The sequence below is a fragment of the Bubalus bubalis genome, chromosome 21 (assembly GCF_019923935.1).
Source record: "Bubalus bubalis isolate 160015118507 breed Murrah chromosome 21, NDDB_SH_1, whole genome shotgun sequence".
NCBI lineage: Eukaryota > Metazoa > Chordata > Mammalia > Artiodactyla > Bovidae > Bubalus > Bubalus bubalis.
The window spans coordinates 38,017,018-38,042,175 of record NC_059177.1 but is presented as its reverse complement, the minus strand read 5'-3'; the positions used below and the strand labels follow the sequence as shown (position 1 = coordinate 38,042,175).

At 40.6% G+C, this 25,158-nt stretch overlaps 1 protein-coding gene across 2 annotated transcripts in view; it reads left to right on the top strand.

The window, feature by feature from the left end:
- Positions 1 to 25,158, top strand: part of SYNPR (synaptoporin) — a 303,118-nt gene that overhangs the window by 14,615 nt on the left and 263,345 nt on the right. Inside the window, exon 3 of one of the 2 annotated variants that reach the window (XM_044934017.2) lies at positions 23,711 to 23,850. The exons of the other annotated variant lie outside the window; for it this stretch is intronic. Coding sequence (XP_044789952.2) covers positions 23,782 to 23,850 — 69 coding nt within the window. The 5' untranslated portion in view covers positions 23,711 to 23,781. The remainder of the gene's footprint in view (positions 1 to 23,710; positions 23,851 to 25,158) is intronic. 2 annotated transcript variants of the gene reach the window in all.

The following is a 25,158-nucleotide window of genomic DNA, read 5'->3' as shown; positions in this document are numbered from 1 at the left end:
TCTGCAACAATGGATATGTTCTATTCTTCACTGTCCAGTGCATCAGTCACTAGCCACAAGAGGCTATGGATCACATGAAACTGAGCAACTGAATTTTTAATTTATCTATAATTAATTTAAATTTAAAGAGCTAGTGGTTACCATATTGGACAGCCCACTTGCAGAGAATTGATCCATCTATCTGCTTTGCAAGGGCAATGTGCTAAACTTCAGTAGAATACTTAATAGGAACTGGCTACTATGTTGTGGAATATATTCACTGTGGCTCTGTCCTTTAAAACATTCTCTTTTTTTGGTCACACCACATGGGAAGCAGAGAGCCTTAACCATTGGGCTGCCAGGGAAGTCCTAAAAGATTCATTTTTACATTTATTTTTTCAATATTTTTTCATATTATACAGTCGACGGCAGTGAGTTTATAAGCCACCGTCTAAAAACTTACTGGGCCCTGAAATTTTAGAACTTTATCAGTTTTTTAGTTTGTGCTTTTTATGCATTTCCATATGTTTGTGAACTTTATACATCAACGTTATAAATTGAAATAAAAAGATGAGCTAATCATCTTTTCTGTTTGCCTCATGATAACGAAGCAAGATGACAGTTGTTAAAGTTTTTACTAATTTATTAGCATGAGAATATCTCATAATAATAGTTACTGTTTTTTTACTGAAGATATACATTTTATTTGGAAGCAGGCTAAAAGTGACATAGATTGCTCAGCGTTATGTGATGCAGATAAATGTATTTCTTCAAGGTTTCATTATTAAGAAATGGTGTTGAGACATTTATTTATCCCAAGATTAGCAAGATAGTCTGGTAATGTTTTGACAACGGCCTGTTGAGCCGTATAATTAGCATTAGAGGGTACCTTTAAGAGGAGTAAGAGCCTGGTAATGAGACGAAGGGAGCAACAGTGGCACAGGCACATCACAACTGTGGTGTCAGCCACGTGCACAAGACCTGGAAGTGAGCAAGTCCGCATGTCTCACACCCTTCACTCCACTGTACCAGTCACCCACAGATAGTATGAAATGTTCTAGCCTGCCCAAGTGCCCTAGTTTTACAGTGTTTTGTTTGGGTCCCCTTGACAGCAACACCTAAGTTAAAGGCGGCTGGGAAGGGATGCCAGGGAGCAGGAATGAGGGGCCAGGGAAGTGAAATGGAGATGGGAGATGAGTCATAACCAGAAATTCACAGGGCTTCCTGAGCCAGCATCAAGCGTGCATCTCAGAACTACCTTGGGGACGAACAGGGGAAATGCTAATCTTTTGGCTCCCAGCCCCCACTGCTCAAGAGTTGCCTCATGGAAGTTAACTCCTGTCTTAATTTGAGTTCCCCAAAGCAAACTCTGAAGTAAGGGTGACATAGTTTATTTGGGAGTTAATTCCTGCAAACACCAGTAGGAGAATTGAACAATGGGACAGGGAGTGGAATACAATAGAGAATACAGTGTTACCACCATTGGCGACTGCAGGTCAATCCCAATGTCAGATGCTGGCTGCTGCTGCTCAGTCACTTCAGACGTGTGCGACTCTGTGCGACCCTATAGACGGCAGCCCACCAGGCTCCCCCGTCCCTGAGATTCTCCAGGCAAGAACACTGAAGTGGGTTGCCATTTCCTTCTCCAATGCATGAAAGTGAAAAGTGAATGTGAAGTCGCTCAGTTGTGTCCAAGTCTTCGCGACCCCATGGACTGCAGCCTGCCAGGCTCCTCCATCCATGAGATTTTCTAGGCAAGAGTACTGGAGTGGGGATGCTGGAAACCAGTATAAAACACTAACTGGCTGTAACTTACTTCTGAAGACACTGGAACACATTGTTTGGAGATGGGCATGTGGATACCTCCAATAGAACTGTTACTAAAGAAGAGAGTGGGTCTTGAAGAGTTACCAATTTCTGACATAGATACTCAACAGATGTTTTCCCAACAGTTTCTGAATCCTCTACTTTACTTTGGCTAAGTTTATATATATATGAACTTCCTAGGTGGCACAGTGGTAAAGAATCTGCCTGCCAATGCAGGAGACTCAAGAGAAAGGGGAGTTCAATTCCTGAATCAGGAAGATCCCCAGGAGTTGGAAATGGCAACCCACTCCAGTATTCTTACCTGGAAAATTCCATAGACAGAGGAGCCTGGTGGGCTACAGTTCCTGGGGCCGCAAAGAGTTGGACACGACTGAGCGACTGAGCGCGTGCACGCACATATAATGTATTCTGATCCTTATCAGCGATCATTAAGCAGAAATCATTTGATTGCAAAGAATAGGAACCCATTCAAAGTGACTTAGGAAAAAAACATGGGATGTATTGGAAGGAATCAGGGTTATCAAAAGGCAAGATTCATCAGTCTTCATGAAAGAGAAGAGAAAAGGGAGAGCTGGGAGGTAGAAAATCCAAGAAGAGTTTTTCTCCACTGTCTTGCTACATCCTTGTTTCATCTGCTTTATGTGCCTTGTGTGTGCTGGCTGCACTTCTCTGACTTTTACCATCAGTATCTTGCTCTGCTTTTTGTATTCAAGGAAGACAGTGTCCGCCCCCAGCCTGATTCCAGCCACACAGTGCAAGCATCCAACACTACTGTTCTTGCACAGACTCTCCAAAGATGGAGAACGGCTGACTCAGCCTCGATTGTGGCATGGTCCAGCTGGGGTCCCATCACCAGATCTGGGGAGAGGAGTAGGACCATGTAGCATGCAGAGGTTGGCGAGTGTTGGAGGGAGGGAGATTCTACTAGAAGGGGCAATGAGTAGGGAGAAAAGGGTTGCCATCTCTACTTCACTGAGAGTGGCTTTTTTCAAGTATGAGAAAATGCAACATTTTTAAGAAAGCAGCATCCCAAGGCAGTGGGTAATCAGTGCTGAATCACAGGCTCCCCGGAGAATGGTGGTAGTAGTTTCCCAATAATTGAGAAATAAGCACAAATGAGGTGTCTCTGTGGGTGGTGACTGCCACTCAGATGTTGGGGGACACTCCTCTTCAGACCATCTCCTGTGTAGCAGGAACAGCCCCTTCCACGTGTTGAATGTAGCACTGTTGAATTCATTAATCATTAGAGGTGCTTGGTATTAAAATTAGCAGCAAATGATGAGTGTCCTTGATTGCAGAATTGGGATATGTTTTTCACTTGTGGTGCTCAAGAGTGATTGGGATATATTTTTGATAAGTGTTCCAAGTTTCCCTGCCAGTTTCAGAAGAACTGTTCACAAAAGAGCTGGTTAGGATACAGAAATGGAGTGTGGGAGAAGGAAGGGATATGACTCACCTTCAAGTGATGCCTTGCAAATCCTACTTTGGCAGGCAACATTTTATAAAATTTGTTGCCTAGAATGCTGCTTTAAAATGTTACTTGTGTTCTAAGTATGAAATCCAGAAGGTACATTATATCTCTCCCTCCCTCTTTCTCTCTCTCTCTTCATCCCTCCATCCATCTTCATTCTAAGGTAAGGTCAGGGTGAATCTACTGACTCAGATATCTTGGTTAAAAAAAAAAAATGTGGCATGGTGTTGGTATTCGTGAGCTTGGTACCAGCCTTCAAGTATGCTTTAAGGATAAAATAACCGCACCAGTCTCCTGCCCAAATCCCTTTACCATGCTGCACATGGCCTTCTTCCTCCCACAGCTGTTGTGACGGTTGATTGCTAAGTCATAGCTGTCCCTTATCCAGAAAATTGCCTTTGGCTGAATGAAAGCCACCAAAACTAGGAACTTATTCTCTGCACCAGGGGAAACCTACAGCTGGTAATAGTCTAATACTGAGATACACAAAAGACTGGGCCCCTTGCCTCAGGGTGGGACCGTGTCTGGCACAGTTTACACTTGAGAGTGCCTGGCAGGGTCAGACCGAAGCTGCCCTCTAGCTGACACCACGTCTTTGAGTAGCCCCTTCATCTGCTCTCTGCTGTCTCCTCTTCCACTTTCTGCTGTTTCCTGGAGAGTACTTCCCCAGTAAATCAAGAGCACTCCTGTCTCTGTCTCAGACTCTGCCTTCACGGAACCTGTTCAAAGATGGGGATGTTAACTGTGGTTGAACACTGTTGTTGTTGTTTTTTTTTTTTTTTTTGAAAAGCATATTGGCAAAGGAAGCTGTGGACAATTGGAAATAGTTCTATTAAATGAAGTGAAATATGACTTAGTGAGAAGAGAACCAGATTGGAAAATCCAGCCTTGAATCTCTGTTCCCTCATGTGACCTTAAACAAGTCAATTTCTGAGGCTCCACTCCCTCATTGGAAAGCCAGGAGTGTATACTGATTTTTCCTTCATTATCTCTGATGAGTCTGGTGTTTTGCAGACATAGGCTTGTTTTTCAGCAGTGTTACTGTGACAAGTTGGAGAAATAAATCTGGACGTTTAGATAATGTTTTGAATGACCTTTAGATATGAAATGTGTTTATTTTATTAGCACAGTACCTAATGTACAATGGGGCCCTCCAAGTGGTGTGAATTTTGAGCAATTATTTTTAAATATTTATTCTTAAAAAGGCATACATTTGTAACTATTGGTTAACTGAAAAGAGAGCTCAAGCCATAGAACAAAATCTAGAAAAGATTTCATTACAATGATTTAGCTAATTTTTTTTAAATTGTACTGGTAGAAAGAAGTGGGTAGAGGGCATGGTTTAACCATCTCATATTGAGTTTGATGAATATACCAATATTGACTAATTTGATAAATTTATTTCTATTCTGTATATATCAACAATTAAAATTTCCAACAGTATTTCTTCAGCAAAGTGACTTTCTGTCCTGAGGCTGTGGTATGAATCTTCTGGAAATGACATATTGTAATTTATACAACCCTTCCAAGTTTACTGCCGTAGGCTTATGCTTAAATACATATGATTTGTGGAGGAGAGTTGAACTATTTTAGAAAATTCTCCATAGAAGCTTAGCAGTAACCAGCAGATGGATGCTTTTGTCATGAATTTGTGTAACTTTTTGATGCCTCTGGATTTTGTCGCGTTCCCGTCTTGTCTTCACAGCAGCAGCTCACCTAGGTTCTGTCTAATGAATTAATTTCACTCTAATATGGAATGTTACCATAAGGTTCCCTGAAATATGTGCTCCATGAGGATAAGCCTGTCTGTGAACTTCAGCTCTACAATTCTGTTAACTAGCGCTGGACCTGCTTCATGGTGGACACTCAGATATTTCCTGAATGAATGGATGTATGAATAAGTGAGCTAGTCATTTTCTCACCTGGAACACTTTTCCTCTCAGCATCCCTTGTTTCATCATTTTCTCCCCTCTTGTAATTTTACCCATCTGTATAGAACCATCTCAGAGTCTCAGTTTGTTTCTTTTATTTGTTTGAAGTTTCATGAAAGAAATGTCTTCCTCTGTTTTGGGAGGCTTGTGGCTTCCCTGTCTGCCCTAATGAGTTAGGTTGGTGCTTCCCATCATAAACTAGGCTTTGTATTCATAGCAGAAATCTCTTTCTATTATTATTCAAATACAGTGAACATGATGTCCGAAGCCACGGGACTGTAAGTTATTGGGATAGAGTTAAGTCTTATGGGTCTGACCCCAAGTTTATTATGCAGTGATTTATTTCAGTAGCCTTGAGCTAGTACATATAGTACAGTTTTCAGTAAAAGATGACTTTTTATCAAAAATTTTAATGTATTGGTTTTCATTATTGAAATAAAGCATCAATAATATTCAGCAGCCACTGTGAATAAATGTGCATAATTTAACCTATTCCTTTAAACTTATTTTTATCTAAATGTGAATGTAACAGATAGTCATCATCCTAAACTTAGAAATTAACAGTGAGTACAATAAAGAATTCACTTTCAAAAATGTATATTTTCAGAAGTGAAGATCATCAAGTATAAAAAGCTGAAAAATCTTCATATAGTAATACGGGCTTTATGGAGCAGGAAATGGCAACCCACTCCAGTGTTCTTGCCTGGAAAATTCCACGGACAGAGGAGTCTGGTGGACTACAGTCCATGATGTCGCAAAGAGTCAGACATGACTGAGCAACTAAGTAACAATTCAGATTAAGGTGATTTCAAAAATAAATAGAATCTGTGGCTGATTCATATTGATCTATGGAAAAAATATATAAAAGAAATACGGGCTTTGGAAATATTTCACCCTGTAATTCTGAACTCAGAAAAAAAAATCTGAGAGTAAAATGTTCTGTATGACTTTATAAACATCACTGCCATTTCATCCCAATTTCTGCATCTCCACCTGCCATGCCTCGACCAACATTCAAGGCCCAGTTCAGGTGCCATGTCTCCATCCCAGATAACTTCTCAAATTCCCCTCTTTTATCCTAAGTGCCTTTAGATTCTCAAAGCGTGTTTCCTTTTACAACATCTTATGAAAGTAACATTTGTACCTTCTTTATCCTTTGTAAATTCCTGGAGGCAAGAACTGCTGTCTTACTGATCTCATAATTGAATGTCAGGCTTCTTGATTTGAAGTGTGGATTCAAGAACAGGTGCCAGCTTACTGCAGCCCTGAAGAGCAAACCTGTGGGGTAGAGAAGAAAGCATTTTTTGTTAGTGAGGTTTCTCACTATGCTCCCTGTCAGTATGTTTGAATGTAAAGCAATCCTGTCTTCCTTACTCTGCAAACAGTAAATAGGCTGCTGTTATGAATAGGATGCTGCACCAAAGGCAGGTGACTTCTTTCCTCACACCTGATGATTCCTTGCTGGCAGAGCGGACTGACATTTTCCTGGGGACTTACACCTGGCCCCTGTCTATCAGATTTACCAAAGATGAAAAACAATATAAAATTAATTTGCAGTTGTCCCTTTAAAATTTGCCAAGAAGTTAATTAAAATGATAAAGATCAAAGTAGCAGGGAACTCAATACGCTTAATTATGACTTCAAAATGCAAAGAAATCCATCAACGCTCTCTCCCTCATCCTTGAAAAGGATTAGGTTCTCTCTGCCCAACTTCAGATAGATTCCATACAAAAGGAAGACTGCACTTAGGGGACAGGTAATTTTAGTCACAGGCTTGACGTCAACTCTTTCGACTTGAGAAAGGCAGATTCATTCAGTTGATCTGGGGAAAAGAAGGAGGCTTTTCTTTTCAACTGTCTTCATTTTTATTGTGCTTGTTCTCCTGAAGCATAAAATGTACACTCTCCATGGTGAAGGCAGAATAACCAAAGGACATTCCTGGGCAATAATAATAATTGTCATAATATTGAATACTTAGCCTGGCTAGGACCTGTACTAAGTGAGAATGTCTATTTTGGGTGAGGTTTCTCATTATGATCCCTTCGTGAATTTAAAGTTGTCTTGTGCTTTATCCATTGTTGTCTGTTTTATGCAACTGAGTTTTCCCACTAAGACAAAGGAGGAGATAATTGTTACTGTCTCCATTTTACAGGTGAGGAGATAAGAGGCTCTGAGATGAAGTGATTCACCCTGTGTCACACACAAATTCCACAAATGTGCCAGGATTCAAACCCAGGCAGTGAGACTTTCAAACCCATTCATAGTCACTGCATTATGCCACTACCACCATACCTTCTTAAATAAGGAGTTTCTGTTGAAATCAGTTTTCTTCTTGACAAATCATTTTAAAAATGGTTACTAATACATTAGTTAAGTGTCACTTTAATTCAAAGTTCACTTTAATTCACTCTAATTCCTTCATTTCTTGATATGTTTGTTTCCTGAGAAGTAGAATACTAATTATTTATATTTTCTTCTTGACTTGACGTGTTATTTCAGAAATGTTTCATCCTCTTCTCTCATTGCCCTTTAATTAGCAGCTTCCTCAGCCCTCTAGCTGACAGTTTTGCAGTCTTTCCTTTACCTGTCATCTCCTCACTTGAGCCTTTCTGCCAATAATTTTTTTCTAAGTTGAAGGAATTCTTCATGAAAATCCTTTCTCATGCAGATAATCAGCCTTCAATTTACAAGTTCTGTAAATTTTGCTTTTAATATATTAAACTGTCTTAAAAGAGGTCGCACATTGAGATGAAGTGAGACATCCTGTGTTGATAAGATTGCTGGTGAAAGTCTATTTAGAAAGTTCACTTTCAAGGGGGGAAAAAAAAAAAAACTAGGCTCTGGTCTAATTGCAGTTGGTATTAAGGGACTAATAGAGATCTGATAGCACATTTGAGAAGGGCATGGTTCATGGCTCACATTAGGGAAAAATAATAAGGATTTTACTTTACTTCAAAGTAAAGGACTTTGAAGGACAAAGGGAAAGGGAAGTTTATCTTCAACAATATATTAAAAAATATTAAAGAATATGAAGAATGAGGGCCTGCCTATTAAATATAAGGAATAGTAGAACTAATTAACGGAGAAGGCAATGGCACCCCACTCCAGTACTCTTGCCTGGAAAATCCCATGGATGGAGGAGCCTAGGAGGCTGCAATCCATGGGGTCGCTAAGAGTCGGGCACGACTGAGCGACTTCACTTTCACTTTTCACTTTCATGCATTGGAGAAGGAAATAGCAACCCACTCCAGTGTTCTTGCCTGGAGAATCCCAGGGACGGGGGAGCCTGGTGGGCTGCCGTCTATGGGGACGCACAGAGTCGGACACGTCTGAAGTGATTTAGCAGCAGTAGCAGGACTAATTAAATATAAGGAATAGTAGAACTAAGAAAACATTGGTATGATTTATGTCAGAGAATGTTTTGCCTGTGTTCTTTTATAGGAGTTTTATGGTGTCATGTCTTATACTTACGTCTTTAAGCCATTTAAAGTATATTTCTGTATAGAATGTGAGGGTGTGTTCTAACTTCATTGATCTACATGTGGCTGTTCAACTTTCCCAGTACCACTTGTTGAAGACACTATCTTTTTTTCCGTTGTATATTCCTGCCTCCTTTGTCAAAAATGAATTGACTGTGAGTGTGGGGGTTAATTTTGGGCTCTAGGTTCTGTTCCCTCGATGCATGTATCTGTTTTTGTGCCAGTACCACGCCGTTTTGATTACTGTAGCTTTATATTATTGCCTGAAATCTGGGAGGATTATGCCTCCTGCTTTGTTCTTTCTCCTTAGGATTGCTTTGTCAATTCTTTTATGGGTCTTTTATGGTTCCATATAAATTTTAGGATTATTTGTTTTAGTTCTGTGGAAAAAAAGTCATCAGTCCTTTGATAGGGGTCACATTAAATCTGTAGCTTGTTTTGAGTAGTATGGCCATTTTAACAATATTAATTCATCCAATCCAAGAGCGTTCTGTTTCCTTTAATTTTTCATAATTCTCAGCATATGTCTTTCAGTTATACATATGTATCCATTCTTTTGTTTATTATTTTCCATTAAGGTTTATCACAGGATATTGAATATAGTCCCCTGTGCTATACAGTAGCACCATGTTTGTATTTGTTTCATATATAGTGGTTTGTATCTGCTAATCCCAAACTCCTCATTTATCCCCATCACCCCCTTTCTTCTTTGGTAACCATAAGTTTGTTTTCTGTGTCAGACAGATTCTTGCTCACATAGTCAAGATAGCTAGGCAGCCCCAGCATATGTCCTCTCGGGTCCAAGTCCAGTGGAAAAAAGATCTACTCCTGTTCTAACATCTTAACAAAAGGTTCCTCCTGCCCCGTGGGGTCTGATGGATTCACATGCCCAACACTGCGCCAATCCTAAGGCTGCTGTGGGAGAACCAACAGAGGAGCCCTATGTGAACCACATGGCATGAATGTCATTCATTCCTGCTTCAGGTAAACACATTCAGACCAGAGTGTTAGAGGGGCAGCTGCTGGGCTGATCCTGGCACTCTCTGGCCTGGCTAGCTCCAGGTCATCCAGCATACACATACACACATTTAATCAGGTGTCCTTCCCACATGCTGCCAGAAATCAGATGTGTACAGTGGAGTGTGCACATGTGAAGACAAGCCAAAGGAAGGTGGTAGTATTTTTGTTGTTTTGTGACTTAGTTTTATTAAGAAATCTTTTTGCTTTCTTTGTGTTTTTAACTAACTTCTGGCTTTCCTCTTAACATCTTACTATAAGAAGAAATGAGATAAATTATATTCGTAAAAGAATATCAGTTGTTTGAGAAATTTCATCTGTTACCCTGACAACCACTGACTGACAGTGGGGAAAATGATGGTGAAGAAATCTGATCAACTTTTCCTTGGAAGTCTCCAGTGCAGTAGCTGTAAAAATGGGTAATTTCAAAGGTAAAAGTAGATGATGTACGTAATGCAGTCCAAATTTAAAGTTGCATATATGTATGTGTGTACATATATATGTACAAATATATGCACATATTCATATACATATATGTATACTGTGAAATATTGTCATCAAGCAGCATATTATATTAGTAGAAGGCATATTGGTATCATTTAAAAATTATTGAAATATAGTTGATGTACAATATTATATAAGTTAAAGTATACAATATAGTGATTTGCAATGTTTAAAGAGTGCCGTCTACAGTGCTCGTTGCTCAATTGTGTCTGACTCTTTGTGACGGCATGGACTGTAGCTGCCAGGTTCCTCTGTCCATGGAATTCTCTAGGCAAGAACACTGGAGTGGGTTGCCATTCCCATCTCCAGGGGATCTTCCCAACCCAGGGATCAAACCTGGGTCTCCCGCATCGGAGGCAGATTCTTTACCATCTGAGCCACCAGGGAAGCCTACTTTTAAAGGTTATATTCCATTTATTATTTTTATAAAATATTGACTGCTTTGTAATAGCCCATGACCCATGTTGTATAACTTATTTTATACATAATAAATAGCATTTTTAATTTAAATGACAGCTTTTTTCTCAAACTCAAGTGACACACTTGTTAAAATTTGGAAAATATAGAAAAAAAAGTGGAAAGTAAACATAAGTCATAATTACAACACCCAAAGATAAGGTCTATTTTTAGAACATACAGTATATATATATTCTACAAAATTAGAATAATGCTACAAATATTGTTTTAGAACCTTATTTTTCCATGTATTGTGAAAAAATTTTATGACATTAGGAATATTTTTAAAACATTACTTTATTAATGGCATAATACTATGTTAATATTGCTATGTCATAGTTGGTTTAATCAGCCTTCAATTATAGGAAAATTGGGTGCCAGGAGAAATCTTAATAACCTCAGATATGCATATGGCACCACCCTTATGTCAGAAAGCAAAGAACCAAAGAGCCTCTTGATGAAAGTGAAAGAGGAGAGTGAAAAAGTTGGCTTAAAGCTCAACATTCAGAAAACTAAGATCATGGCATCTGGTCCCATCACTTCATGGCAAATAGATGGGGAAACGATGGAAACAGTGAAAGACTTTATTTTTGGGGGGCTCCAAAATCACTGTAGATAGTGACTACAGCCATGAAATTAAAAGACACTTGTTCCTTGAAAGAAAAGCTATTACCAACCTAGACAACATATTAAAAACCAGAGATATTACTTTACCAACAAAGGTCCATCTAGTCAAAGCTATGGTGTTTCCAGTGGTCATGTATGCATGTGAGAGTTGGACTGTAAAGAAAGCTGAGTGCTGAAGAATTGATGCTTTTGAACTGTGGTGTTGGAGAAGACTCTTGAGAGAGTCCCTTGGACTGCAAGGAGATCCAAACCAGTCCATCCTAAAGGAAATCAGTCCTTCGGGAAGGGCAGATGTTGAAGCTGAAGCTCCAATGCTTTGGCCACCTGATGGGAAGAACTGACTCACTGGGAAAGACCCTGATGCTGAGAAAGATTGAAGGCAGAAGGAGAAGGGGACAAGAGAGGACAAGATGGTTGGATGGCATCACCGACTCGATGGACATGAGTTTGAGCAAGCTCCAGGAGTTGGTGATGGACAGGGAAGCCTGGCGTGCTGCAGTCCATGGTGTCTCAAAGACTTGGACATGACTGAGTGACTGAACTGAGCTGAAACTGGGTTGCTTTTACTTTTGCTATCTTATAGAAGGCAATGGCACCCCACTGCAGTACTGTTGCCTGGAAAATCCCATGGATGGAGGAGCCTGGTAGTCCATGGGGTCGCCAAGAGTCAGACACGACTGAGCGACTTCACTTTCACTTTCCACTTTCATGCACTGGAGAAGGAAATGGCAACCCACTCCAGTGTTCTTGCCTGGAGAATCCCATGGATGGAGAAGCCTGGTAGGCTGCAGTCCATGGGGTCACAAAGAGTCGGACACGACTGAAGTGATGCAGCAGCAGCAGACAATATTATAGTGAACGTCTTCAGATATACATCTTTGTGCACATTTTATTATTTCCTGATTAAAAATGCTTAAAGTGGAGTTAACAAGTCAATGGGAAGTCAAAACAGCTAGGCCTAGTTATTTTTAAAGGATGTCAAGGTCATACAGAAGGAAAAAGGATCTCATGTATGGCTACCATATTCTTTGAAAATATTCCTGTTCATTCAGAGAGATATTTGTAGATAAAACTAAAGAATATTATATTCAAACTTTCTATTACAGAACACCGTAATAAAGTCACACCCAAATAAAAAAGAAAATAATACAGAGAAATTTGAGGTCCAAGAACTTACTCTGTATTTCTGCATCTCTAGATCAGGAAGGCAAGATCCAGGTATAGGTCCTGGTTTGTATTCACAGAAGTTAGAAAATTTCCTGGCACATAGCAGTAAGTCAGGAGATGGCTAGTGAATGACAGTGAAAGTGAAAGTGAAGTCGCTCAGTCATGTCCGACTCTTTGCAACCCCATGGACTATAGCCTACCAGGCATCCTCTGTCCATGGGATTTTCCAGGCAAGAGTACTGGAGTGGGGTGCCATCGCCTTCTCCAGGAGATCTTTCCCATGAAGGAACCATTATTACTGGATTGGTGTAACAGAACTTATAGACTCTAATAGCTCATCTATACACTTCAGACATTGTAATTACTAATTTTTTACTGACTTTCTGCATGAAAATAGCATCACTTTGAAAGACAGAAAAAAATTTTTTTGAGAGACAGAAATCTTAATAGTAGTTTTGTGCTTTACTCTGTGACCTTGTTGTTCTCATTTTTCCCCTCTGTAAAACGAGGATGCCATAATTGGTTTTCCAGACATTCTTGCCATTTCAAAGCAATTGTAATCCAAAAGCCAGGAGCAGTAACAGTGCTAGAAAACAGGTATTATGGAAAAGTCAGGAGAATAAAGGGCATTTCATGGATAAGTACACTGAATATAGATTGTATTCTTAACTCAGAATAACCTAATTACTTAGATTACATTTAGAAGTTTATACCCATCAGAAATTTATTTTAGTTATAGACAAGATTTTACATACTTTGGATTTATCTTTTAATATCAATATTTTATATAGTCTTTTCATTTGCTTAGAATATGACTTCATTTCTGACCTATAAATATTATAACACTTTTATTTATCATCCTAGTATATAAATAAAACATATTTTATTGCAGAAAATGAGGGTCCTGGGGAAAAGTTCAAAGAGGAAAGTGTGGTTTGCTCTCTCCCTAATCCTGCTGTATTGACAATTGTGGGAGTCACATATTTCCATTAAGGATCCATTTCTATTTCTGGAGTACATCAATGTGATTACTGTTAAAAAGATTATGAAAGTCAAGTTGTAGGCACAGAAAAAGGAGCAATTAATATTGAGCCTCTGAAGGATTGAGTACTTTGTGTGTCCAAACCTCCTGTGATTTTGCTGGTTTCTTAAAAATGCATATTCTGCTCTGCCTGTCGCCTGAGTACCCAGTTCATTACCTAGCACATAGAGGTGCTTGGGCTTCCCAAGTGGCTCAGTGGTAAAGCATCTGCCTGCCAATGCAGGAGACATGGGTTCAATCCCTGGTCGGGAAGATCCTCTGGAGAAGGGAATGGTAACCCACTCCAGTTTTCTTGCCTGGGAAATCCCATGGAAAGAGGAGCCTGGTGGGCTACAGTTACATGGGGTCACAAAGAGCCGGACATGACTTAGCAACTAAACAGCAGCAGCAGGTGCTTATGCTTGATCACCTGGAACAGGAAGAAATTTCCTGTTTCCCTTTTAGGGAGAAAAGTTTAAATTTCTAGCCTTGTGTGTCTACATGAAAGTTCTCTGTGTATTTACAAACATGTCTCCATATGGGTAGCCAGTCTGAACACAAAGAAAATTCCCCTTGAACAAAATCAGCTGCAGGTTTCCTGGTGCCTTACGTTAGAGAGCTCCCAGTGAACCCTCTGAGGTTTCCCTGGAAGGGGTCTGCTGGAAGCCATCCTGCCAGGTTGACTGCCAGGGAATTTGCAGTTCTCAGCTTGAGGAGGTTGAAGTTGTGGCTTTTCCCGTCACCCAGGGAGTCCACCGTTGTTACTAACCCAGTAAGGTCTGTGACACCAGTCAGTGGGGTGGGGGTGGGGGGGTGGCAAGGCTGCCTTGCAATGTCCCTGCTTGGCCAGAATACTAGGAAAGACTTCCTAATGGAGGAATAGTTAGCAGACCTGACACTGGTTGGAGGTGCTCTTGGAAATTCTCTGTCTTCAGTGCCTAGAGGGATATAGGGTTCCCATGGTTTCACCACAGACATCTGTGTAGATGCTGAAGATATGAACACATAGAAACAGAGGGGATGGACATACAATTTTGAGTGCTGCATATGGACCGGTTACTGTGGTAGGCACTTTACTTTCTTTAACTCACTGTTTTCCTGTAGATTTTCTGGTAAGTGGTGGTATTTCCACTTTTCAGATGAGAAAACAAAGTCAGAGAGGAGATGCACTCTCCTGAGGTCACACAGTTTGAAGTGGATAAAAGAGAGCTTGGATCTACATCCGCCTGGTCCCCCTAAAATCTGTGTGCTTGACCACTGGTCTGTACTGCCCCTACAAGTAGTAAGTGTATTTAGAAATATTACATTACTGTTCATATAAAGGCTTTTTTATATAGGTCTTTAGGTCTTCAGTCCTCACACTGATTCTGTAAGTTAGGTGACCCTGTCCCCATTTTACAAAGGAAACACTAAAGTGCTAAGAGCTAAGTCACTTGTCCATGACATTCCACATCTTGGGTGTTAGAGCGTAGGTCTGTGTGAGGTCAAAAGCCAAGCCCCTTTTTCACTCAATTCCAGTGTCTTCCCTGCTCTTGAGCAGCTTGTCACCAAGATGAATAGACACAGATGTAAAGAGATTTACCAGTCCTCATCTAAGATTTACATGCTCCTTAAGAGTGATCTTTTCTGGAAGTGACTGCAAAGACACAGTAAGGGCCATCTGTCCACAGGGCATTTCTCCTGCACAGTCATCCCCTTAAAGAATGGGGAGAGGCCACTCATTGAGGATGATCCAGTAAGAGCTTGCTCAGGTAGACACTGCAAAGCCAGGAGCGGAAAATAGGACTTTTAACCTCAAAGAGGCCTGTTTTTGAAGATCCAAGAAAGGCTTGAATAGGAGGACATCGGTAGAATTTGAAGTGGCATGACTAGCTGCACAGCCACTGTGCCATTTGTCAGGGCAGAGCTTTTGACATTGGTTCCTTTTGAAGCAACAGCAGAGCTTTTGCATCCTCAGCAAGCTTTCTTTTGAGGGCAAAATGCTCAAAAGCTGTCTCCAGAGGAAATAAGAAAGGGCTAAATGTGTACTATAGATTGACTTAAGGATTAGCAATGCTCACCTTGCAATGACAGCCCAACACTTTTCTCTTCATGTGGTTTCAGTGTCTAAACTTCTGAGTCCTTTGGCAAAACAGCTGGGAACTGGATGAGCACAGTCAGTTCCATGAGCATTTACTGAACTCCTACTGTGGAGGTGATAGGAAAAATGAAATTAAGTTTCTGTTCTCAAATATGATACATAGTTCAGTGTCAACTAAAAAAAAAAAAGCACAACCTAAAAGTTGGCAAGTATATTTTGTTCCTGGACCTTATTGAGGACTATGACCCAGGAGACAGCCTCTCAGAGTGCTCTGAGGAACTATTCACAAGAGGTAAGGGAGGAGCTAGGATATATAGGCATTTTTGCTGGAAAACAAAAGCGAACCAGAAACCTTGTAGTCAGAAGATTACTGCTAATCACAAAGAAACAGACATCTCAAGTTAATGATTTTAGTGCTTTTTTATGAATGGGAAGATGCAGGAGTCTGGCCTCATTGAAATTATTTCTTTGATGTGCATCTTAACTATCTAGAGGGCTTCCCTTATGGCTCAGCTGGTAAAGAATCCGCCTTCAGTGTGGGAGACCTGGATTCGATCCCTGGGTTGGGAAGATCCCCTGGAGAAGGGAAAGGCTACCTATTTTGGCCTGGAGAATTTCATGGACTGTATAGTCCATGGGGTCGCAAAGAGTCTGACAGGACTGAGCGACTTTCACTCACTTGAACTATCTAGGACTGGTTTCCTTTTTTTTCCTCCTTCTTGCATCCCCTCAGGGTCCATGGTCAGGGCGGCTCCAGTGGCTGAGGGCTTGATGGGGGAAATGGCAGGCAGCATTCTTTGTCCACAAAAGAATGCCTCAGTTCTGTTGGAAAGGACTTATTTATACTCACAGAGTAATTTATTCCTGGGGTGATTGCCTGCTAAGCCATTAGGGAAAGCTTCTTGGAGGAGGAAACATTTGAGTATTTAATCTGGATTTAAAGACTGTAGGACCCGATCAGCTATAAATAGAAGGATGGTTCTAGAATGGGGGGAGGGGAAAGGCAAAAGATGCAAATGAAAGAATGTATGTATGTTCAAAGAGAGTTTATTAAAGTTAAGTTCAAAACAGGACAGGAAATAATACTTGGCTTTTCTTCAGCACTTACTTTGTTTCAAAAATAATGTTAAGTTTTTCACATGCATTCACTCATTTAATACTCAAAACCTCCCCGTGAGACTGGTATTAGTATTTTCATTTTACTGAGGAGGACAGTGAGATCCAGAAAGATTAAGTAACATTCTCAAGTCACACAGCAGATAGCACACTCATCATTGAAGCCCAATCTAACTGCAAAATCCTTATGCTTAACCACTTACAGTATTCTGCCTCAATAGGTATTCCTTTTTGGCTGGAATATCGGCCAATAGCAAGAAGTAATACTACTGAAAAATTAATTGTAATCATCACAACTATCACCTGCCTCCAAGGAGCATTTTCAGTATAAACGTATAGGCAGATTACTTTGATTTGACTTGATCTCTACAACAGTTGTATAAGTATCACTAATTTTATTTTAAGATGAGTAAACTGATAGAGCACCTAACCAGAAAAGGATGTTAAGGAAGTAATAGATCTGAACTTAGAAACAGTATCTGTGACCTCAACCATTACATTGTGTTGCCTCCTAAGACTGGGACCAGATGATAAAATCCTTGATGCTAAGCCAGGAAGTTTGCATTTCTCCTCTAGCTAGCATGGAAATACTAAGGTTTTTGAACTAGGAGTGGATGTGGCTTGATCTGGGCTTTTGAATGATTAACGTGGAACTGGCTTTGATATATTATAGACTGGAAAATCAGAACAGAGGGAGCAGTTATAGGACCTACTGCACAACTCCATTTAAGAGGTCCTATCCAGGTGAGATGTGTGGACAAGGCAATTGGTCCTGAAAGCTCAGAGGAGACTCCTGAAAGGAGAGACAGGAAGCATATCGTATTGGGTTTATGAATGATTAGGGTGCTGTTCAGTGCCTTGAAATCTGGATCTCTTGCTCAAGAGGGAGGCTGCCTCTAGAGAATATGCTGGGAGCTATTTAGTATGGAGAGAACCTGGAGCTGTGATTACTAAGACTCTGGGTTGCAGCTGCAGCCACCCAGAATTAGCCTGGCCAGATGGTGATGGGTAACTGGCTGTTCTCCATGGACCTCGAGAGAACACAACAGATACCACAAGTGAGAGGCACATGGCTTCCCATGGACTCAGAAGACTTGCGTTGTGCATTTCTGGGTCTCTCAAGGTATTTTTCCCCATGTTATCTCTGTGATATGAACTCAGGTTTATAGCAGTGAAGACTGTTTTATACAAATCAGAATTTTTTTTTTAACGAGGCCACCTGGTAGGTTGTCTGCATTTATATACCAGTAGCCACAGCAGATTAGAAGCTGAATAATTCTCTGCCTGTACAGTATTAGTAGAAACTATGTATAGCATGACAGACTAGCCACTGCAGTTATGACTCAATTCTTGGGTGACATGAGACAGGATGTTAACTAGATCTCACAGATAATAGTAATGACCATTGACTAGTACCAGGCATTTCTCTTTTTTCACATGTAATAGGTATAAATTCTCAGCATCGCTCACTTGGGGGTATAAAGTGGTTAGAACATTATCCACAAACTTCGAAGAAAGATATGATTCAGAAATTATGTTAGTCAGTCCAGGATTGGAATTCAGTCATGTTGAGAATCACCCTATCTCCAATTTATTCCTCTGTTGACCCAGGGAGGGTGCTAAACCCAGGAGACCTTACTCAGGTGCCAACCTGGTGACAGTAGGGAGTGGGTGCCCACCATTTCAGATGTGCAGACTCTCTGCTAGCCTCCCATGCTCAGGGTAAATTCATTTAGTCAGATCTTCATTCACCTGCAAATTGAGACCAATCTGCCGGTACTCACTGGTTCTCAATAGACCCCCTGGCTCTGATAACCTGGTGAGGTGATGGTCATTCCTCCTATTATTCCCCATGGGCACTGTCCACACAGCTAGCATCTGGCACTTATCTCCTTGTGCCCATGTTGGGACCTTTTATAGGTCCATTTACCTCTCCTTCTCAGCCAACTTTCACTTCCCCCCTCAATACCCAGGGGAAATTTTGCAGTTCCCATCCCCACAACACTTTAGGGCTCTGAAGGTCTTGGGGCTATAAGAGGAGATTCATTTTGTCTTCTTACCCCTGTGTGTCTGAGATGGAACCAGAAGTTGAGAAATTGTCATTTTTATTCATTGATCCAATTCTGAGGACTCCAACCTCAGGACAAATAGTGACCCATGTCTCCCCAACTGAATGGGGATGAGGCAGGCTAGAGTAAAGGAAGACACTGGAAAAGACCTTAAATTATGATTCTGCCAGACATGCATGATCTCTGATCTCCACAGCCCCTCTGGGTAGTAGAAACAATGACTTTAATGAGAAAGATGAGGTTTAGAAAAGGTAAGGGATGTGTTAGAGGTCCCACTGAAGCCAACAGTGGTGCAGGAGTTCGGGCAGAGCTGTCTGATGCGAACAGTGAGCTCTCACCCATCATTCCACAGGTGGGAGAGGTAGGGGTTTTGCTTTGTTTACTCCAGATCATTGAGTGGCTGGTCCTGTGATATCCTGTCATGGTGAAACTAAAGGCTGGAAGCCTAGATTCTGGTCCTTGGTCTTTCCCTTCTCACAGTGAGGCCCTGAAACCCATGTGTTCTTCACCCCCCATCGGTGTCTCACTCTGTTAAATAGCACCAAGAAAGGGAGTTGTGGTGGTTACTAACTTTGAGATCTTCAGAAGAAAGCAGAATTGGACTCAGTAACTCATGGAAGTAATTGAAGGGCTGTGCTTGTACTCTATCTAATTAAGTTTACATTGGGTTAGTTCTAGGAGTTGCAATATGGAAATATCTTGAATTTAAATGGCTATCAGATCCACTTCCCTTCTTCTAAATCAGACATAAATTAATAGTAATATTTTCTCAGCCCATTAGAAAATTAAATTCCTTCTAGAAATAAAATGAACCATTGACATTTTATTTTTAGCATTTTGTTTTCTTTTTCAGTGACTGGATATATATTAATTACTAGCTATGTTAAGGTTGTGATCATCTGTGCAAATTGGGAGGAAGAAAATAGCCACTGACTATGACGAATGGAGATAAATACACACTATAAAAGGAAATGTGCCCCCCTGAAATGACTAAAATGAACTAAACAATGCAAAGAGATAACATGGATATGGAAAAACGAGTGCTTTCTTACCCTGATGGTTGGGGGTATCAATGGAAGTAAGTTTGGAGAACTATTTAGTAGTATCTAATAAAGTAAATACATATGTAGGTTCATGTGGAATGTATGTAGGAGTATCATATATGCAATATGGAATTGTATGTATGTGTATATTATATATTATTATTTATATAATTATATATAATGTAACTGTGATTCTAAATTATATGTTCCCCAAAAGATACAAAGAAGTATATTCATAACAGACCATTTATAAAACCACAAATGTTCATAAGTAGCATGACAGGCAAATCCTTTGTGATGGATTTATCCACTGGACTGATTACAGCAAGAATAACGATCAGACTATAAGTTCACACAACATGGATGAATTTCACCCAGAAAATACTGAACAAAGGAAACCAGATACAAAGGAGTATATAGTAGATAATTCAATTTTAAAAATAATCAGTGGTCTCTGAAGTCATGAAAATAGCCGACTTCGCTGGAAAAAGGATGGGGTGTGACTTCTGGGGTTCTGATAACATTCTTTTTGTTGATCTAGGAATTGAGTCTGTAGATGTGTTCACTCTGTAAAAATTCATTGGGCTCTTTCGCACTTTTTTGTATGTATGTAATAGGTCAAGAGATTTGCTTTGAAAAGGGTGGTCTGAGAAAAGGACCAGGCGAGACCCAGATGGAAAAAATAGAACAAACTAAATATTGTTAACAAATTTAAAAGATATAAATTGTGAAATGTTATGCAAATGTAGAGTGTCATGTGTGCTGAATCTAAAATCGGTTTTATTGGGCCCAACACTAGGTGTTAGCATTACTTTTATGAAAGTCTACAAGTCTCATATCTGTCATAAGACCATATCATTCAAGATGTTCTCAGTTCTAAGCCATAAAAAAAAAAAATACATAACCTCAGAAAAACTGAGATAGAAGTGGAAGGGGAGTTCCTTTTCACTTTCCCCATTATGCCCAGTGTCTAGAAGCTCAGAGCAACCCTCTCCGTCTCTGGGTCCATCCAGAATCTCTTATTCAGGCTGCACATTTCACCACAATTAGGTGACCTGTTTAGCATTCCTAGCCTGAGTCAGCCCAATTCATATCAAATGAAACTGGTCTATATTTAAAAGGCGGAATTCATAATGTATCAGCATGATCTAAAAACTTAATCACTGGGTTGAGAGCTCCCAGCCCCAGTTCCCCTAACATGTCTGTTATCTCTAGCTTTGACTCACAATCATGTGTTTTTTAAATGGACAAGAGAATGAGCATAAAAGCAAAATTGCTGGTGACTAAGAATAGTAGCCAGCGATCCTGGGAAGAATACCATGCTCCAGGGCTGAGCAGGAAAGCTGTGGGGCCTTGTGCACTGTGATCATGCGAGCCAGCATATGACCGCAGGACTGAGGTGACCTCTGAAGAACTGAATTCCCGAGAGCTGGAGTCTGAATCCACCATGACTAAATAAACCTGTGATGTTAGTTAGTGGCTTGCGACACACGAGAACCAGATGGCTTTACATTTTTTCCTACCTTTTACTTACTAGAATGTCCATGAGAGGCCAGGACCTGTATTTACAAACTTACTGCCATATATTGGACATTTATCAAATAAGATGTACTATAATAACTGCACATTATATTTCTTATTTGTATAATTTGAATACAAGTCAAATCCAACCTGCAGATGATCATAGCTATCCCAGTTCTGGAAAGTAGGGCCAGTCCTCAGGTCCTTAGTGCAAAAGTAATGACTATTATTAGTGAGACTGTTGAAAAACAGAAAAATACACTGCCTGTTCAAGCAAATAAGTGAAAGACTTGACCTGTGCAGCAAATTGACTCAAGAGCTCTCAATTCACAGTCAAGGGTTATTTAAATGTTAAAAATAATAGCTAATAATAATTAAAAACTTACTATGTTTTAGCCACTAGCCACTTATCCTACATTGCAATTTTATTATTACAGTAACCCAACAGTAGCTACTCTTCTTAGGCCTGTTTTACAGGTGAGAAAACTGAGACACAGAAAGGTAACTTGCCCAAAATGGCACAGCCATTTAGTGGTCAAGCCAGAATGTGAACACAGGATCTAAAATCTATAAATATATCTAAAATAGTCTAATCCTTTAACCAACCTGCTCTGCTAACCTTTACCCTGGTCATCATGGTGTAATAATTTGGAAAATGAAATTAATTTGTTCTAAATCCAAATTATTTCTTAGATCAGGTCTTCACTTGTAATGCAATACATATCTCAAGGAGAGGGCCATACTTCCCAATGACTCATAAGGTTGATCACAAGTCTTGGGACTGTCCTGGTTTACTCCTGAGGGCTGGAGCAATTCACAGCGTTCCTTTTTCATTCCTAACAGTGTCTTGGAACAAAAAACTGTATGGTTACCCTAGAATCATATATGTCTTTGCCAAAAATACCCAAATGTCTCAATTAAAACTCAAATGTCTATAATAGAGACTCAGTCAGGGATAAGACCACTTTTTTTTCATCTGAGGACTTTTAGGATCCAGACCAGGATACTGCTTGACTTAGAGACAAGCTGTCCAAGCACCACTGGATTTTACTCACAAAGGCGACCCTTGGTTGGCCAAGCAGCCCCCTGTCTTACCTTCCCCTTATTAGAGCAGGGAAGTAACAGCACAGCCTTCTGAAATCAGATGCCTGTCGGGGGGACCATGTAACAACTTGTTTCCAGGGCTGTGGGCATCTGGGCAGAGATTTTCAGCATCACTTTGTGGCTCAGCTGGTAAAGAATCCACCTGCAACAAAGGAGACCTCAGTTTGATTCTTGGGTTGGGAAGATCCACTGAAGAAGAAATAGGCTACCCACTCCAGTATTCTTGGGCTTCCCTGGTGGCTCAGACGGTGAAGAATCTGCCTGCAATATGGGGGGCCTGGGTTCGATCCCTGGGTCAGGAAGATCTCCTGGAGAAGGGATTGGCTACCCACTCCAGTATTCTGGCCTGGAGAATTTCAAGGACAGAGGACCCTGGCGGGCTACAGTCCATGGGGTTGCAAACAGTCGGACATGACTAAGTGACTTTCACTTTGGCATCATTTTGGGCTGGCTGGGCATCCTGTGGTCTGACACATGTCAGCTCAGCTGTGTCTGGTGTTGTCAGAAAGCTCAGTGACCCTTTCTGTGCTGTAAAGTACTTCTCAGCCCTCAGGAGCCTTTTAAAAATATATCTATTTATTTGGCTGTGTCGGGTCTTCATTGCGTCGTACAGGATCTTTCAATGCAGCGTGTGGATTCTTTAGTTGTGACATGGGCTTAGTTGCTCTGTGTCATGTGGGATCTTAGTTCCCTGACCAGGGATCAAGCTTGCATCCTCTACATTGCAAGGTGGACTCTTAACCACTGGACCACCAGGGATAGCCCTCAGGAGCCTTTTGTGCAACTCATGTGCCCTGTGGAAAAGCAGTCTGGGGCCCTGTCAGTCCTCGCTGGTGGGACTGGTCAGTCTCCTCCAGGTCCTTTGGGTGCATTCTTCTGAAACACATGATTTCAGGAACAGACTTCTGTAGAAGAGTAAAACATCCCTCATGAAGTTGTGAGGACTCTTCTAATTGAGAGAAAAAAGGAATATATATACCTTAAGGTTTTAACCTTAATATGAAAATGAGACTGACATTTATTGAGCCATTATGATTGCCCAAGGCTGCTTCTCTCATTTCCTTGGCATATAGGTTTCATCATCCCTATTTTATAAATTAGAGGTCAAAACCTAGAAAGGTTTTATAACTCCCCTAGAATCACTCTGTTATCAGGTGATGCACAGAGGATTTGAAACTCAGTCTGACTCCAGGGTCCTTCCTGGTGTCTGTATCATTCACGAGTAGAGTTTCTCACTGCCCTGTTGACGCTTTGGGCTCCATCATCCTTTGCTGTCAAGGCTCCCTTGTGTTCTGCAGGTTGTTTAGCAGCATCCCTGGCTTCAACTCACAGCTGCCAGTTGCACCTTCCCTTACCACCACTTCCAAAAATGTTTGCAGACATGACCGGGGCCCCCAGGGAGACAAAATCATCTTTGACTGAGAATCACTGCGTTACAGTAATAAGCCATGTCCTAAAAACAATGTATTGAAATGCATGCTTTCTCAAAAACAGGTTTTTTCCTCATCCTTTTGTTTATTCTTGCCTGGAGAATTTCACAGATAGAGGGGCCTGGTAGGCTACAGTCTGTGCGATCACAAAGAGTTGGACACGGCTGAGCGACTAACACTTATGCTTGTCTTAACCTTCCTTTGCTGAATTTTAGCCAAGAAAACTTTTAAATCTGGTGAACTCTTAGCTGGTTCCACTCTCTCTCTGGACTTTTCAGAAACTTGACAGGTAGTAAGTTCCTACTGCCCCCACCTCAGCCTGGTGTCATCTTTGAATCAGAACAGCAACGTGAATGGCCTCAATTTCAAGGGCGGCCAAGCACAAAGTGATGGTTCAGACCAAAAGAGGGAATATCTGATTTACTATCAGATTTTCTCTGTTTCATTCCAAGCAGTTACTAGTCCAAAGACAGTTATAAGATTAAATCTGGAACTAAATTTTGTCTTTTTCAGCTAACTTATTTTGCATGGTTACTCACATTGAGTGCAAAGGTGAATTTTTTTTAAAAAGCTCCAATGTTCCCCAACACATGTATACCTGTGGCGGATTCATTTTGATATTTGGCAAAACTAATACAGTTATGTAAAGTTTAAAAATAAAATAAAATTTAAAAAAAAAAAAAAAAGCTCCACTGTTTTACTAAACAAACTCTATTAAGAATGATGTGATTATCTATAGTAACAGAGAAATTGGTGACACATGGTGGTGGATCACATGAAACTTTTTGGAGTTTTAACAGGGTTATTATTACTTTTTTTTTTTTAAAGAATAATCTGTGCTATTTCAGTCAAGTACTATAAAGTATTTTTGGCTCACAGCTGTTTTAATGAGGAGGGCAGGAGTATATAATTACAAATGGTTTAGCAGTGGAATTCGGAATAGCTTATATTAATACATCTTTTTTTCCAACATTTAAGAGCCTCATGCGGGCAGGAACAGGGGTCAGAGGCAATCCATATGCTTGTAAGACCTCACCCAGAATTGGCTTTGACTCTTAAAATCAGAAAGTTAACCCTGGGTGACTGTACACGGCCCACCTGTAAAGGAGATGGGTTAGGCATGGTTGCTGCAAGGGAGAGTCTGGGTGGAATGGGAAATGAATGCCATTTGCCCAGTGTGGCAAAGGAGGTAGTCAAGAGAGGCCAGGTAGGTACACATAACACCCATGGTCACAGCTATTGGATTGGCCCAAAAGTTCTTTTGGGTTTTTCCACAACGTCTTATGGAAAAACCCAAACGAATATTTTAGCCAACT